The sequence below is a fragment of the Furipterus horrens genome, unplaced genomic scaffold (genome assembly GCF_987537825.1).
Source record: "Furipterus horrens unplaced genomic scaffold, mFurHor1.1.pri manual_scaffold_2, whole genome shotgun sequence".
Classification (NCBI taxonomy): Eukaryota; Metazoa; Chordata; class Mammalia; order Chiroptera; family Furipteridae; genus Furipterus; species Furipterus horrens.
In genome coordinates this window covers 172,448,586-172,465,742 of record NW_028327172.1, presented here as the reverse complement: position 1 = coordinate 172,465,742, position 17,157 = coordinate 172,448,586, and the positions used below count along the sequence as shown (strand labels likewise).

Genomic DNA, 17,157 nt, shown 5'->3' with positions numbered 1-17,157 from the left:
AATCGCATTCTCTTAATTGACTAGAGAGTTGTTTTCACCATATCTTAAAATCATGGTTAATTATTAAGCCTAGTCAAGGATGCCTACCTCTGTAGTAGAAGTCTCTAGTCATGTCTACGGGAGCTCGTTCCATTGCTGATCTCTTGTAGACAATATGAATCCTTCCTTTTTCTTCCTCCATCTGTTTACCTCTTTCCAAGGGTTCAATGAAATACTCATCATCATCACTTTTTATCATGCCAGCCTGGAGAAAGAATAAAATATCTTAATTTTTAAAAGATATCTATCATGTTTACTTCACAAGTACCATTTTTTCAATGGTAAGATTATAATTTGTGAAAGCTAATGCTTTTTCTTTCTACTTTTGATTATATATTTTAAATGTTTGAGGAATTATAAGATATCAGTAATTCATATGAGGTATAAAATCATGTATGACAGGAATAAAAATTCATTTAAGGTAGAATAAGAACTTTACATAGGGTACACATAAGAAAATAATACAATGTATACATTTTGTCAAATTACAAAAGAAGTTCATCTATATATTCTACTTGGTATTTTATCTCTAAAAGAAATATTACAGAGCACATGAACTCCAGAATCATCTCTGGTTTCCCATAACAACTCATTATGGAGCAGGATTCTGTCCATGCATGTTAACATATTGTTTAAAACTTATTTACATCTTCCTTCTATACTACTATGGTATGAGAGGAATAAGTTCCGTAGTGCACTCAGCACATAAACATATTTCTGTCTTCAAATGGCCTTTTTAAAGCTTCATTAAAAACTCCAAGTTTCTAATTTTATTAATTTGAAGAACTCATATTTGTTCCATCTTAATCTAACATCATGATTTTGTATATCTTGTTTTTATTCTCAATTTTCATCCTTTCACACTGAAAAGATTATTCTTACATTTAATCTCCCCACCTCTCTATTTAGTGTCCCCTTCTGACTATTTCATCTTTCGTTTATTTAGAAAACACCAGGACTACATTTAGTACTATAACAGAAGAGAAATGACCGTTTTGTTTAAAATTTGTCCTCTGTTAAGTATCAAGTCTATATGATAGTTCAATAGTTACAACTCATTTATCTACTTTAAAGTTCATAAATTAATATGTATATTAACTTAAATTTCAGTGCATTTACTTGAAAACAAAGTTGAAGAAATAGCATGTTAGTATGGGAACTGTAATTATTTTAAAAAATCTATCAGATTGAGAAGTTAGTCATATTTTTCTTTGGAGGCCCTTAACTTATTCTATGTTTTCACAGGTCACTGGCCTTTATGGAACATGATGGGGGAGGGGAGGTTCTCATCCATCTATTTCACGTTGGTTGAATGTCTCTACCACTATTGTGCCAAGCAACACAAAAATAAAAGATATGTACAATTAGCAAACAGCACTTGTTTTCAGTAAATATGCCTCCGACTGTAGCTTTTCTATTGCGTTAAAATCTGTCCCTTCCTTTCCAGTCTGACTTGTGCCACCAGCTACATACATGCTCTCCACTCCCCCTCCCCTGTGGAAGCCTCACAGGGAAGACTTACCAGCTACGGTGTCTCCAGATACCAATTCAACACCCAGCCTTGTACCTATGGGGTCATGTCTCGCAAGAAAACATCACCAGCTCTTTCACAATGCTTAGTCCTTACCATCTTAAAGAAGCTTCTGGTCTTAACTAAAAAGAACATTAAGCTAGTGGGCATTCAATAGGACACTGATTTTCCAAACGGAAACTCCAATATTTGTCTTCTCATCTGGTCAATTACTTTCTCCTGTAATGTGAAGTGCAGTGTTCTCACAAGTGGTCTAATTGCATCTTTACCCTTCAGAGTTGCTTTTGCTGTCAATGGATCTATCTCCTTTACAAATACAATTTCCAACATTGGTTTCATGCTTTTCAAATGCCATTTTTATTTTATGCATTGGTGTCCTATTCTTACATATCTTCTTACCAGTAATTTCAACATCACTGGTTTTGCCTTTCTCAGCCATGGATGGGTTAATAATGTTCATAAAACACATCCAAACTAAGCACAAATACAGTAAACGTTTAATAAGTTAACAAACAGGCCATATACAAGGCTGAAAGATCTAGTCTCATCACCAATGCCATCTCCTGGTGTCAGGCAGTGTAACTGGCTTTATGTTGAAAACACAGCTCTGTTGACATACATATACTTAATTTTATAAGTTGAAGTTTATCAGCACGAGGGCTTCCATATTCTTCTTCATTCCAGGCTTCTATGTCCCAAATCCATTTAGTCACCATGTTTTTTAGTTTCTTACATTCTTCTCCCTTTCTTCTATTTCCACTGTCACTTTCTTAGACAGAGACCTCATTGTTGCTCATTTGGGTTACAGAAACTGCCTCCTATCTTGAGATTCTATAAATCATAATGATTCTCCCAGATGAGTGCCTAACTCTGGATGAAAATTGTGGTAACTGAAGCATTCAGCAACTCTGAGCAATGAGCCATGGCTACTGGGGACACCTGAAAGTGATGGGGAGGGCAGTGAGGATTAGCCCACATGCCTTTAAAAGACATTTCTCCATTCCCAGGTTCCATGATGTTACTTTCCCCACTAGACCATAGGTAGAACAAAATTTAACACAGCTAAAGCTGCCCCTTGGAAGGCAATGAACATTTAAGCCAGGTTAAGGCAATATCATTGGCAAGGCAAAGGCTGAGTCACGTGACTTCCAATAATTCCATGGACAGAAAATCTGAACGTCTACCCTTTTATTCATTTATTTAAACAAAGTTAATGAAAAAGTACTGTACTAGACACCATGTTAAATAAAAAATTATCAAAGATATGGTTTGTTTACCCTCCAGTTGAAGGCAACCTAGTAAAATAAAATATATGTCCAAAGGTATTCAATGGAAAGTGCAGAAAGTGAGTGATATGGCAGTTGAGAGTCAAACTAAGTGCGTTTTTTTTTTTTTTTTACCTTCAGTCTTACTATACATAGCAAATTATAAATAGGAGCTGTTGATTCTACATTCACAATTATCTAAAATCTGCTAACACTGAAATCTCCCTAGTTTCCAGCACAATGGGACTTCACTTTGACTACTACTATTGTTCACACTGTCAAACATTTTCACATTGCACAGCAGCCAAAATTGTTCTTTCACAATATCATACTAATTTTATTTATTTAAAAAATATTGTATTTATTTTTAGAGAGAGGGCAAGGGACGAAGAAAGACAGGGAGAGAATCATCAATGTGCGGTTGCCTCTCACACAGCCCCAACTGGGGATCTGGCCTGCAACATAGGCATGTGTCCTGACTGGGAATTGAACTGGTGACCCTTTTGTTTGCAGGCTGGCACTCAATCCACTGAGCCACACCAGCCAGGGCCACAATATCGTACTAATTTGAAATAAACTAGAATGTGGTAACAAATGGCTCAAAACATTAGGTACTTCTCTCTTGCTCACATAAAAGTTCAGGACAGTTCTATGTAAGATGAGAGAAGGTTCTGTTTCACATAGACAGGCAGGTGTCCAGGCTGATGGTGCTCAGCACAGGCTCCCAAGTTTGCCCAGTGAGAAGGGGACACAGCAGGAGGAAGCCCACATGGGAGGTTTTTGTGAGCTAACCTTAAGTCATGTATTCACCACCAGCACTTACTTCCATGGTTAGGATACACAGCCAACTGGAAAGAGAGCCAGGAAATGGAATCCGGCTGTGTGCCCAGGGAGAATAGACAAATGGGTTTTGATGAACAGATGGCGGTCTCAACCTCAAACAGAATCATGCCACTCCTTTGTCTAAATCACTTTAATTGCTTCTTATTGCACTTAAAACCACACTCCCTACCATAACTTTCCAGGCCTGCATCACCTGGCCCTGCCTACCAACCACAAGAAGGGCCATTCTCACCTCCTCCCTCTGTCCCAGAATTAGGGGCCTTTGCTCAGTTTGGGTTTTCCTTAGATGTTCCCAAATTCCTTACTGACTCAGGCCTTTGAAATGCTGTTAGTCTGTCTAGAAGTCCCTTCTGCCATCATGCCATAGTCCCCTTAGTTAGGTTTTTTTTTTTTTTTTTTTTTTTCTTTTTCCACCCGCTCCAGGTCTCATATTAAATGCTACTTCCTTAAAAATGATTTTCTGGCCCTGGACAGGTGGCTCCGTTGGAGTGTCTGCTCATGTACCAAAGGGTTGTAGATCTGATATGCAAAAGCCCAAGATATGCTTAAAGACAGTACCCTATTCACTCAGAAAAGAGTCTCTGCAGAGCTGTTCTGGGAAACAAGGCTATGGAGAACTTGTATTACGTCAACCTGCTATACAGGAAATACTAAAATCTGAACTCCAGACCATGGCTTACAAAGCCCTACATGGCTGAGCCTTGTCCATTTTTCTGGCTTCTCCTTATGTTTTATATATTGCTCTTCCCAAACCAGCCCACAGCTACTACCCACACCTATATGAATTAGCTTCTCTTTTACTCTCTATTCAAGCTTTTTTTTTTTCCCCTTAAAGGCATCTCCTTGATGATTGTCACCTTTTGGAACATAATTTTCATCAAGCATGGACTTTGACATGTCACTGCTGTTTCCCAGGGCCCAGAACAATGACTGGCTCAAAGTAGGTGCCTAATATTTTAGAGAGAGTAGGAGAAGAAAATAATGTAAGAAATGAACAAGTGAAAATAAAACTTCTTAGAAGGAAATTGAAAAGGAATGGCAAGAGAGATGGGAGGAAAACAGAGTAGAGTGTCATGGGTACCTAAGTAGGAGAGTCTTAGCAAAGTAAGAAGTAACTGCAATGAAAATAACACAAGGAATGAAGATTGTGGGAAGGAAACTACACAAACACAAGTATCTAATTAAAGTAATGGGGGCTGAAGAGATATTACAAAGAGTTATGGAACCATATATACTTCAAATCCTAGACTATACAGAACTGTTATAGTTAGATTCTTCTGCTGCTCTTTCCACCACACTATTGGTTTTTCTCCCTCAGTAGCTACCAAAAATGGAGTGACTTTTAGAAAAAAACTGCTTATGCATAGTTAGTAGGGGGGAAATCATCAACACTAATAATTAAGTATTGAAGTCTCTTTTATCCACTAAATATTCATTTAGGCACTTGCTCATTCAAAGAGTATTTTTGGAAGCTCAAAGACCATGAACTGTCCCATCATAATATTCAATAACTGGCTCTCCTGCTCTCAGGGCCCCATAATTTTATTTCATAGGATACATTTACTCCATACAATGATGGAGTGACTTGAAGGGATATAATCCAATAAATATAAAAGAAAAACTCTCAGCACTCTAAGTACTAGTATTATTTATTATGCTGCCAGAAATTTACAACTTTTAAATTATAACTGAAAATTTTAGAAATGTTACACTTATGATTACACATGGTCCTAAGAGACTCTATTTAAATGGATGCAATCATTTTAAATTCATCTTTAATGCTACCTAATTGGTGTATATATCAAGATAGCATTTCATAAATTTCCCTCTATGATACAAGCCCTGCACATTTATCATTCTTCAATCCCATGAACCAAATAGAAAATACTCATTGTATTTCTCAAACTATTTTCCAAAATGTAATACACATTAATTTTTAGAGTATGTTTAATAGAGCATTAAACATATTATATTAAACATGCATTATTATGCTTTAATTACATCTTCACGCAGGCCCTTGACAGAATTTCAGAGGGGATATTTATAAAACAATGATCTAGGCTGGAAATCCAGCTGCAGAATTCCCCTCTTGCTGGGTCAACTCTTCCAGCTACATCACTCAACCCAAACACTGCCAAGAATCCAGAAGTAAGCCAAATAGCCTCCGAGGATGGAAAGAGCTATCAAAAAGGCCATGCTCCTTACTCACCAGGAGGAGTCTTTGAGCCATATTTGACACCCAATTCTATAAACCAGGTGAGATGGTTTTCTAATCCTCATCAGAGTGTAAATGGCAAAGGAGAGTAAGGGGTGTGGGGTACAGGGGCTTTCGGATGAGATAATGTCTATGAAAGCCCTACACAAACATTAAAGCACTACAACAAATATAAAATTTTAGTCTTTATAGGTCAGTAATAATAAACATCAGTCACTAAGAAAAGACTAAGTTGTGTTTGACTAGGTTTAACATAAAAATCAGTATAAAAGTCATTTTAGAAAGAGTTCCAGCAAGAATTACTAAGATTTCCTTGAAAATTCTGTGCAAAATATTCTTAAAAACTTAGGCTATGGGTACATGCCATTTTTAATTGTCACACTCAAACGTGTTTTACTGCAGTGATTCTCAAATCTATTAAGGAAAGAAAGTAGAGCTGGTAGCTTTTTTTTGGAATGCCAGGAAATACGTGGCAGATAATGTAATAAATAACAAACTGAAGTTAAGTGAATATTCATTATGTTGTACTAACCTGGTTGCAATTTTAACACAACATAGAAAAGCAGTAATAAGTTTTAAATGTCTGCTTTAAGTTTTAAACTAGTTTAATTAAACTTACATTAGTTCTAAATTTATGGAAGAGACACTGAGAAAATTTTAAAATATTGTATATGTCGGCAGCCGTCCGTCTCGAGAGACGATGGTGTAGCTTCTTAAGAGTCTATCTGCACCACCGAGAATGGTTGTGCAGTCCAACTCGGGAGTGACACGGTATCTGTCTCCTCCCGTGTTGAATCGACATCTTGCGATGACGCTGGAGTGTCCTCTCCAGTGAAGCTGAAGCTACAGAGCCTGGGCAGGGTGATATGGAGGGTCTGCTGTTGCCCATGCAGCAGACCCCCCCTCTCTTCGCAGCTGAAGGATCCAAGGGAAAGACGGAGTCAATACAGCTTGGCTTCAGGTGCGCCGCAGGAGTTGCCGGTATTGACTACAACATCAAACCGCCTTAGGGACTCCAGCTCCGGATTTTCTGTCGGGGTTTACTCCCTTAGCCTTTCCCCTGAAGAGGTATGCCGCAAGGCAGCGGAGGAAATATTGTATATAAAAGAGAATAAATGTATATATAATATTGAAAAGACTATCATTATTCTTTTGTGGCACAACAACTATATCTTAGCTCTTTAAGGTTCTGTGAAAACACATTTGGAGAATCACCATTTATTTCACTGTGCTGCTTTCTCCAACATTTATTCTATCAAGGTGCCAAGTGAACACATTGCCTGGTTCCATTTTATCATTACAATATATTATGTGAAGATGACTTTCAAACCTTTCCTGAATTTCATGGGGTATTTGATTGCTATCCCCCAAATTTCTACAGCACAGCAGCTGGGAAAGGCAAAATAGTTAAGAAGGGCTAGAAAATAGAGGAGAACAGAGTCAAATCTGTATTTGTTAACCAAAAACACTATTCACATTAAAGAAGCTTAAATATATGGGATGCATTTGGACAGAACTCATGAAGATTAAAAAGAAGCTAAACTATCCCCTAAGCTAAATCATTGATTTCCATAAAGCCTTCAATTATTTCAAAGCCAGGAGAAATTTTTACTCTTTTTGGACAGCCAGAATTTTATTAATATTTCTATGGTAGTTAACACTGTCAATCTTTTATTATAATTTTTTTGTTAACCATGCCAGTGCCTGGAAATTGAGAGCTGTTGAGAAGGAAGTCAGCCACACCAAAATATAAATCTGATTAAATTAAGTTTGTCTGTCATTTCATTCAACAATGATCCTTCTGGATCACTTCTGAACTGCAACAGCATCTAACACAATCCCCTGCAAATTGATAACACTAAATGTATGTTTGCAGAATCTCCTTTGTGAAGGGAATGAATGGGCTTCCAGTCAGGCAAGTATTATGACTAGAGTACTAAATTTAAAAAAAGGGGGGGGGCAGAAGCGAATTATACCATTTTCACTCACAATTCAATTTAATGACTCTAACCTCAATCAGTGACAATGGACATCACCAACTGAGTCCCTTAATTAGAGAGCATAACCTCAAAACTCTGCTACTTGCTTCTTATCAAAACCCAGATTGCAAGAATAAAACTGTAGGAGGATTTCCTAAAGACAAAAGGATTTCCTATACATCCAGTCTAATTCCACTAATTCTCCCTAATCTCCATTACCAGCCAGGTCACTGTTATTTGGGCAAGTTACAGTTTTTGTCATTCATCTGCATAAAGTGTTAACCATCAGCCTATGATAAAAGAGACTACACAAAAAGAGACCCAAGAAAGCTCATTATTGTAATAATAGTATGGCTACTGTTGAGGACCTGGCTGGTTCGGCTCAGCGGATTGAGCGTCGGCCTGCAAGCTAAGTGTCGCTGGTTCGATCTTCCAGTCAGGGCACATCAGAGAAGGAAAACTCTGACTCCAAAAAACCTCCGCTGCCTTGCGGCATACCTCTTCAGGGGAAAGGCTAAGGGAGTAAACCCCGACAGAAAATCCGGAGCCGAAGTCCCTAAGGCGGTTCGACGTTGTAGTCAACACCGGCAACTCCTGCGGAGCACCTGAAGCCAAGCTGTATTGACTCCGTCTTTCCCTTGGATCCTTCAGCTGCGAAGAGAGGGGGGGTCTGCTGCATGGGCAACGGCAGACCCTCCATATCACCCTGCCCAGGCTCTGTAGCTTCATCGCAAGATGTCGATTCAACACGGGAGGAGACAGATACCGTGTCACTCCCGAGTCGGACTGCACAGCCATTCTCGGCGGTGCAGATAGACTCTTAAGAAGCTACACCATCGTCTCTCGAGACGGACGGCTGCCGACGACTGTTGAGGACCTCTCTCAATATCATAATATATACTGTTTTCTTTGTGAGAATCCAATAAAACATTATAAATAAATAAAATAAAAACTCTTACTATTTAGTAAAAGGAACATCTTTACTTCTCCTGCAAACTAGTTCATTTTTATTTTGTAAATACTGTGCATTATACAAGGTCTATTCTGAAAGTATCCAGCCATGTAATATAAAATATAAAGGGATTTACTGAAGATACAAGATATAAGAATCATCGCTCATAGAACAATGATGCCTCCATCCCCAACAAAGCAGGCACCTTGGGACCTCACACAGTTCTCCCAATCATCATCAGCTGCCCCATCGTATTTTCCCAAACCTTATTGATGGTCTGAAATCTCTTCCCTTTCAAAGGTGATTTTAATTTTGGAAAGGCAGAAGTCACAGGCACCAAATCTGGGCTGGAGGGGAGTTAAGTCACCTGGGTGATTTGATATTTTGCCAAAAACTCTGCAGGAGATGTAATGCATGAGCAGGCGCACTGTCGTGATGAAGCTGCCAATCACCAGTTGCCCATAGCTGCGGCCTTCTGAATCATCTGAATAGTTTCTGCTGAGGAATGGTCAAGTTTACCACAAAACTTGATGCAGATTTGTTGCTCTACTCACTCAGACATTTTGAATGCCACAGCCATACAGTACACATGCTCGCTTGGTAGCATCTACCACCCCCACTGACTAGTACAGTGAAGTCATCATTGTTCATGCATGAGCATTCCAGTTCACTCTCCTTGGCTGCCAGGTTACATCGATGTTGTGGAAACTGTTCTCATATTAACAATGCTTGGACTTTTTCCAGACAGACCTCATATAAGTAATCAATATCTGGCTTTTCATGTTGAGTTTTTCATGTTAAGGCATTTTATCCAGTGATTTTCCTGAACCATGATAAGGTTTAGGTGGACAGAAAAGAAAATCTTCAAGAAAACTTGAATCACATGACTAAAGCCCTAATTAGAGCAAATACTGCAAACATTCAATTTATTACAATGGTGAGTTCAGCAAACATATAGATCCCTTCTGATTAAATCCTTGGGATATCCTTTATGATCTTTTCATTACCATGACTATCATGCTTATGGATAAGATGAACCTACCTCTTCTTAGAGAGGAACCTAGCTTGGTTGACACTAAATTTGGATTCTGGTCATAGTTTTACTGCTCACAACGATGATGTTGGAAAAGCCATTTTAACTTTTTTGGGTTCAGTTTCATAATCTGTAAAACTACAAGAATTTTACTAGATACAAGGAAGGTCCCCCAAAACCTGGAATTTATAAAAAATTGTGTATTTATTCTTGCATGTTGAAACTTCAGTCATCTTCAAAGCACTCTCCATCTGATGCAATACACCTATTGAGATGTTTTTTTCCATGGCTCAAAACAGTTTTTGAACTCATTGATTTTGATGCCTTTTAGTGCTTCTCCCACTTTTTTTTTTTTTTTTTTTTTTTGTTTCATCTCTTTGACACTGGCAAAGCATTTCCCTTTGAGGACATTTTTCATCCAAGGAAAAAAAAAAAAAAAAAAAGGCACTCAGGGTAAGATCAGGTGAATAGGGAGGATAGGGCAAGGGGGTCATGTCATTTATGGTCAAAAACCGCTGAATACTCAGCACTGTGTGAGCACATGCCCTCCTAAATCACCCACCATGAAATGGGCAAATGCCTTGAAAGAGTCTTCAAGAAAATTCACTGAAGCCGAATGCAGATGCTCACAACAATGCCAGCAGATACACTGATACAGATGGGTTCCTAGAGCACTCACCAAGCAGGGAAAGCCTGTACTATAGAATCCTTCCCTCCAGAAGATAATTCCAGGGGGTTTTGGGGGCCCCCTCATAATCTGTAAAGTGATTTCCAATTAAATTATCTTCCAACCTTACAGCTCCCAGGAAAACATGAATTTGATGAGCGGTTATTCCCTGCCAATATCCCAAGACCCACTTATTCCCATAATAAATAACTTGAGATATGATCATAAGACTAATGTAAAGTAGGTTGCAATCTTTAGTATGCCAAAGAAATTAGGTCCCAACCTCAGAGACTTTTCCATGTTTCAACTCCAGAGAGCCTGATTCAAAAGGACTGGCATGGAGATCAGAAATCTGCAATTTTAACAAGCATTTCAGATGCTACAAATAGTAGTAGTCTGGAAATTATAAGTTTGAGAAAATCTGCCTAAAAAATAATGTGCCAATCAAAATGACTTTTTGGATATTTGTTCCCTTACTCCAAAATAAATTTTTAAAAGATGACCTTTAAAGTAACCATGAGTAAATTAAATCTATGAATTGAACTCTTATGTAATAATTAAAATACATAACAGTCATTTATTAAAGATATAATAAAATATGTGTGCATTTCTCAGGTTTCTGAGAGTTTGCAGAATGAGTCAGGGTATTGTAAATTAACAGTCATAAAAAAAAATTAAAAATTATATTCCTTCATTCAGAAGAAAACAGGTATCTACTAACAGCTGTCGCAAGAGAGAAAAAGCTTTATAATTCCAACAATTAAAAAAATAGTTTAAGGGGAATGTAAAATCCAAAAAGACCTAACTTTTTGACCTCAGAAATTATTCAAAATAGCATTATAAAACATACCAAAGTACATGATTATTCCAAACCTTCTTTAGTCAAAAAGATGAATAATTATTACAGCTAGGATCATGCATTATAATATATTATGAGCATACATATTGAAGATATATGTACTATTCCTAAAAAATAAATAAGATCATAATTAACATAATAGAGTCAAAATAGTATGAAACATATAATGTAAAGTATACAAATTCTACTTGTAAATAGGAATTCAATCCAGATCAGTTCAACTATTCCATCAGCATTTGCTACTTTTCTGCTATGGGGTGGATATTAGCTAGGCCTGTATCACGATCTATGTCCCCTAGGGCAGAATTTCTCAAGCTTTACAGTGTAAATAAATACCTGGAGGTCTTATCAATGCAGATTCTGACTCAGTGGTCTGAGATTCGATATTTCTAATAAATTCCCAGGTGATACTAATGCTTCTGGTCCCTAGATGACACTTTGATAACAGGGCCCCAGAGGAAATCCCATGTATAAGATATAGGTCAATATAGCAGATTTTATTTTCCACAAATAGTCCACAATACAATCTCCCATTCACACTGCTTTTCTTGGTATGACCTTGCTAATCTCCCATTGAAATGTAGAATTTAATTTCCTTCCCCTTCAACCCAGGCCAGCTTCTGTGACTCCTTTGTAATTAAAAGAATGTAGTGGAGATGTCACTGCATGATTTCTGAGCCTTGTTGGAAAGAAGCCTTGAAGCTTCTGCCTCAGTCTCATGGAACACTTTGTCTCCAGATGCTTCCTCTCAGATCCAGCTGCCACCCTGTGAGAAACCCAAGCCACATGAAGAGGCCCTGTGTAGGCACTCTGGTAACAGTCCAAGCCTTGAAATCACTCAACCCAGTCACCAGACATTGAAGACAGAATGAAGAAGCCAGCTCCCAAGACCAAGCCACTCAAATCAATCCCAGTCTTTTGAACATTCCCAGATGAGAACCCAGACATTCTGGAGCAAAGACATTTGCCTTCTCTGAATTCCTGATCCACAAAATCCGTGAATATAATAAAATAGCTGTTGTTTTACACCCTAAGTTTTGGTGGTTTGCTATACAATGGAAAACTGAAAGAATAATAGAGCTAAGAAAGAAAGAAAAAAAAACACATAGTAAAATACTTGATCCATACCTATTATTTTTAATTATCTAGAAAACTTATATAGCTAAAAAAGGGAAGGTCTGGTGATAGAGAAAGAGTTCCCAAAACTATTACAAAGACTCAAAATAAAAGTCTTAATAGAACAGAAGTGAATCTTGAAATGGGGAAATAGCCAAGGAACTTTGAAGACATCAGCAACAAATAAATAGCAACCGATTAGATGGAAACATGAGAACATACAAAGGAAATTAAAAGTGGAACATGGACTGTTAGACTTCAGGATGCTGCTGGTTCCATCAGTGAAATATTTCATTAGGCTAACTCAAATACTCATAAAGCAAAATATAAATCAAACTGGAGAGACCAAAGGAAACGCTATAAGGAGAGAAACAGGACTGATGCAATAGAGAGAACACCCAGTGGACATAAATAAGAAATAGTAATGGTGCAATGTCTAAAATGGCCCATGGGATTCTGTGATACTTCCTCTAAACAAAAGTTTTTGAGACTCTACTGTGGGTCATTTGCTGTTTCAGGAACAGTGAAATATAGAGAGGAATATGGAAAAGTCACTATCCTATAAAGCTTAAAATACCAATGGGGGCAATAAGCAATTAAATAATATGCTTTCATATAGTGATAAATACTATAAAGAAAATAAAATAAAGCAGCATAAAGGACAAGAGAAATTTGGGAAAGGTGAAATGAAAGATTTGTATAAGATCTGTATATACTGACTATAACCAAGAAAAAGCCAATGAAGAAAAAGTAGTAATGAAAAGAAAAAGCTAGGAGATATTATGGATGAAGTTTCTAAGAGAAGACAAGAAAGCCCAACATAGCTTCCTAACCATGATCTAGCAGGCGTTCTGGTGAGGAAGTTGGGAGTCATTCTTGATCCTTCCATAGCAGATGCTGCTGGTAATCACCAACATTCATACAGTCCTCTTCTTTTTAGGCACACAGGAGAACTACATTTCCCAGCCTCCTCTTGCAACTACATATGTGCAGACACTGGCCAATGAAAAGTGATATATGCCACTTCTTGCCTGGCCCATAAAACCCTCCCATAGCATCCTCCATGTCAGAGTTGGAGAAGAGAGAGAATAGTTATTTCTATTTTCTCTCTCCACCACACTACAGATCTAACGGTGGTGGTGTCTACCCGATTCAGGTATGCTCTTCCATGGCCCCAGTTTTAATACCATTTAAGACCTTGAGGTCCAGGGACAATAACATCCTGCTCTTAAGAGGCTGCAGGTACCTCATCATCCCATCTCCCTTCCCTTATGCTGGACACACCTCTTTAAACAGTCTCTTCATGAAACTTTTCTCAGTTAAACTTTTCAAAGAATGTCACTGCTCCCTACCAGGATCTTGACAGAAATACCACTCTATTTCATTTTTGGATAAGAAGTGCAACACTTGGGTATTAGAGAGAACTAATAAAATGACAGGACATTAGAACTGAGAGTGATCTTGAAAATGACCATGAACCCAAAACTCTTTATTTTATATGGATTGTACTGATGACCAATAATGGAGTAGATGTGTGGCTTTTTTTCCTTTTATATTTTCTACATAGTCATTGTATTTAGCTCACACTACATATATATGCCAAACTTTTCTCATATTTTAGAATATTTATTTATGATATTTATAATATTTTCAGGAAAAGAGTAACAAGATCCAATTCTTAAAATTAGCACTCAGAAACTAGCTCTACGTTGGAACAGCACCCACCACAGCTGGAAGGCAAAGAACATATATTCCTCAGTTCTCATTCTTTCAATGAAATCTGACTCCTTTTATAGGGCTGCCAAATGGCTGAACCAGCCCAAAACAGTTTACAGTATTAAAATATACTGACTTTTTCCCCTGATGATCCTCTTATGATGGAAAAAACAAGCTTTAACCACAGCTGACCCTGATCATTAATGTCAGCTCCTGATCAAAAGCCACACCCTACCTGCAAGTTACATTAAAATGCTAAAGCATCTCTCCAGCTAGAAGTTCAGTAGCAGCAAATGTTCATTACTGAGATCTCTAGATAAAAACTTTTTCTAGTTCCCTGTTTATCTCTTAATTTACCTTTCTTCCACAGCACTCATATCATATCTTGAGTTTCTTCCAGTGTTCTTGTTTTGAGATGTAACATTAGCTAATAGGTACCATTTCAAGAAACAGAGAAGGCCTATCTGTCAAAAAAGCTGTATCTTGCTTCAAACCAAGCCTTGACCCAGCACATTAAATATGTGGCTAAAGCACTCATTTTGAACAGCAACATTGGTTGATCTAATGTTGAGTTAGGCACAGAGTCTAGTCTGTTTTGCAATTTAATCTTCCTGAATCTTTCTTTTCATACCTTCGCTGTGTGAGAATGCAATGTCACACAAATATGGTATTTTTAATAACAAAATTTATTAAACTCATGTGCTGTTACTAAAATATGTCTCTTAATGGTATAATCTTGGTTACATATCACACTTAACATATGAATGATTTCCTAAGTATTAATAGTTGTTATTTCTTATAAAATCTCTACAGAAAAACAAGGTGTGCGTTCTGCTATGTTTGCCAGCTGATTAATGCTTTTGTGAGCTGAGTAGAAAAAAATGTTTTCAACAACATAGCATGGTTTTTATAGATGGGCTGGCTTATTGCTATCTAGCACGTAATCAGCTAGACTAGTGAGACTGATTTCTTTAAAAGAATAGCTGGCGAATAGCACATCCTGATTTTTAAATGGACATGAGAGCAGAGTAAAGAGAGAGATCCTGGTTTGCATTCTGAGAATCATATGCTGCAAACAAAATGGGGTCTCTGACTCAAAAGAGAAGTTAACTATGCACCTAAACTTTTGAGGTCCAACACTATGGCACTATAATGGTCATAACAACTTCAGTTTACACTTGGTCCAATCCCAAGCTCCCAAACCACAAAATACTATGTGATAGCATAGTAGTCCATTACACATTCATTTGCTCATTCAGTCTTTAAAACCACCTTGTGCTATCTAAACATCAGGATTCAAGTAAGTTAAGTGACATGTCATGGTCATATAGTGAGTGGCAAAACTAGGACTTGAACTCCTATCTTTCAACTCCTAATGTAATGTTCTTTTAATTCTTACAGAATAGAAAATCTCGGTTCTATAAGAAATTCTGGAGCTCCATTGTAGACTGACTAAATCAAATAGTCTGAGGTTGGGTCTGATGATAAGCAGAGTTCTAAGGTGGCCCTATTAATGCTCTTGTTACTGTCAAAGATTTAAAAGAAAGATAATCCCCAGGTCTTCAAAATGATGGAGAAACTATATTCTTTAACATTACTGTGGAATTATAAGTTATTACTGTCTTTCAGGGGATAATTTAACAATATGAATCAAGATTCTTAAAAATGCATGTATCTTTTGATTCTGCATTTCCACGTCTAAGAATTTAAACATGCCAAGTAGAACCAACAAATAGAGATTAAATAAATCAATTATAGCACAGCCACCTTAAAATTCGATTCTTGATGCATTTTTACTGCCATGAAAAGATGTGAGCTCTAATTTTTAGCAAATCACAAAATGCCATTGAGAATGTGACCACGAGAACCATGTGACACCAAAGATCTGTCAACCAACTTTCTAAAATATTCTCAAAGTAACTGACTGTTTAAAAAGAAAGCTCTGTGCTAATTCATTGCAACACAAAGATGATCGGAGCACTAGTCTGTTGCCCATGGATCTTTATCCCCCTTAGTTCATATTAAGGATTTATGGCCATGATCATACTATGATAATTGGTCACTCTCAAAAAAATTTTATTGCTTTTCTGATTATAAAATAATGCATACTTATAAGAACTTCAAAACGTGCAGAAAAAATAATGCATACTTATAAGAACTTCAAAACGTGCAGAAATAAAGTAGAAAGTAAAAGCCCTGTATACCTGGAGTGTATGTTAAAGATATAGTAGGAGTTAGAGGTGTCTGTTGTGCATTTGTTTTATAATAAAGGGCATGTTTTGAAAAAAGAAAAAAAGGAAGCATTTAGATTGAAGAATTGACACAGAATATATTCAGCTAGGGTTGCATGGTCAGCAACATTCACTTGTCCCAAAGTTCTCAGCCACGTCTCCACACTGTCTACTATGAACCAGTCCTCAGGGGATCATCACGACAGTGGCAATACTAGAATGAGCTCTCCAAGAGCCACGTGGCTTTCATTACATCAGTACTAATACGAATTCAGACCCATAATGTGAAGAAAACAAGAATTCTTTCTGGTCTTACACTTCAAGTGGAGTCTTGTGGCATATTTATATTTAATTAATATTAACAATAGATAATATACTAATAGCAGTACTGGCAAAGTGTAGTCAGTTTTAAGGAAACAAAGGTACCCTTACTATTTATAAGATTTTTTCCATTAAATAGAATGAGTTTTGAGTTTGATGGAACTGTTTCATGCTTTTGAATTACCATAAATGTTTTGGGTATTTCTTTGTTGTTGTTCCTTTTAAGTTGTAGCTATTGTGATTCACAGTGAGGCTAAGGCAGAGTTATCTGACAGCACCTTCTTTATTTTATGTGTATGGAAAGTAGGGCACGGGGAAGCAGTGTGGCTACACACAGGGGTACCAGGGCTAAGACAGTATTCCTGCGAACAAAGCCAGCTAGAAGACTCA

General features: G+C 37.3%; 1 protein-coding gene across 1 annotated transcript in view; it reads right to left on the bottom strand.

Annotated features, from left to right (window-relative positions):
• The window catches only part of ADAMTS3 (ADAM metallopeptidase with thrombospondin type 1 motif 3), a 236,137-nt gene that overhangs the window by 120,677 nt on the left and 98,303 nt on the right, over positions 1-17,157 (bottom strand). The window contains exon 4 of the mRNA XM_090268112.1: positions 88-244. Within this exon, the coding sequence (XP_090124238.1) occupies positions 88-244 (157 nt within the window). The remainder of the gene's footprint in view (positions 1-87; positions 245-17,157) is intronic.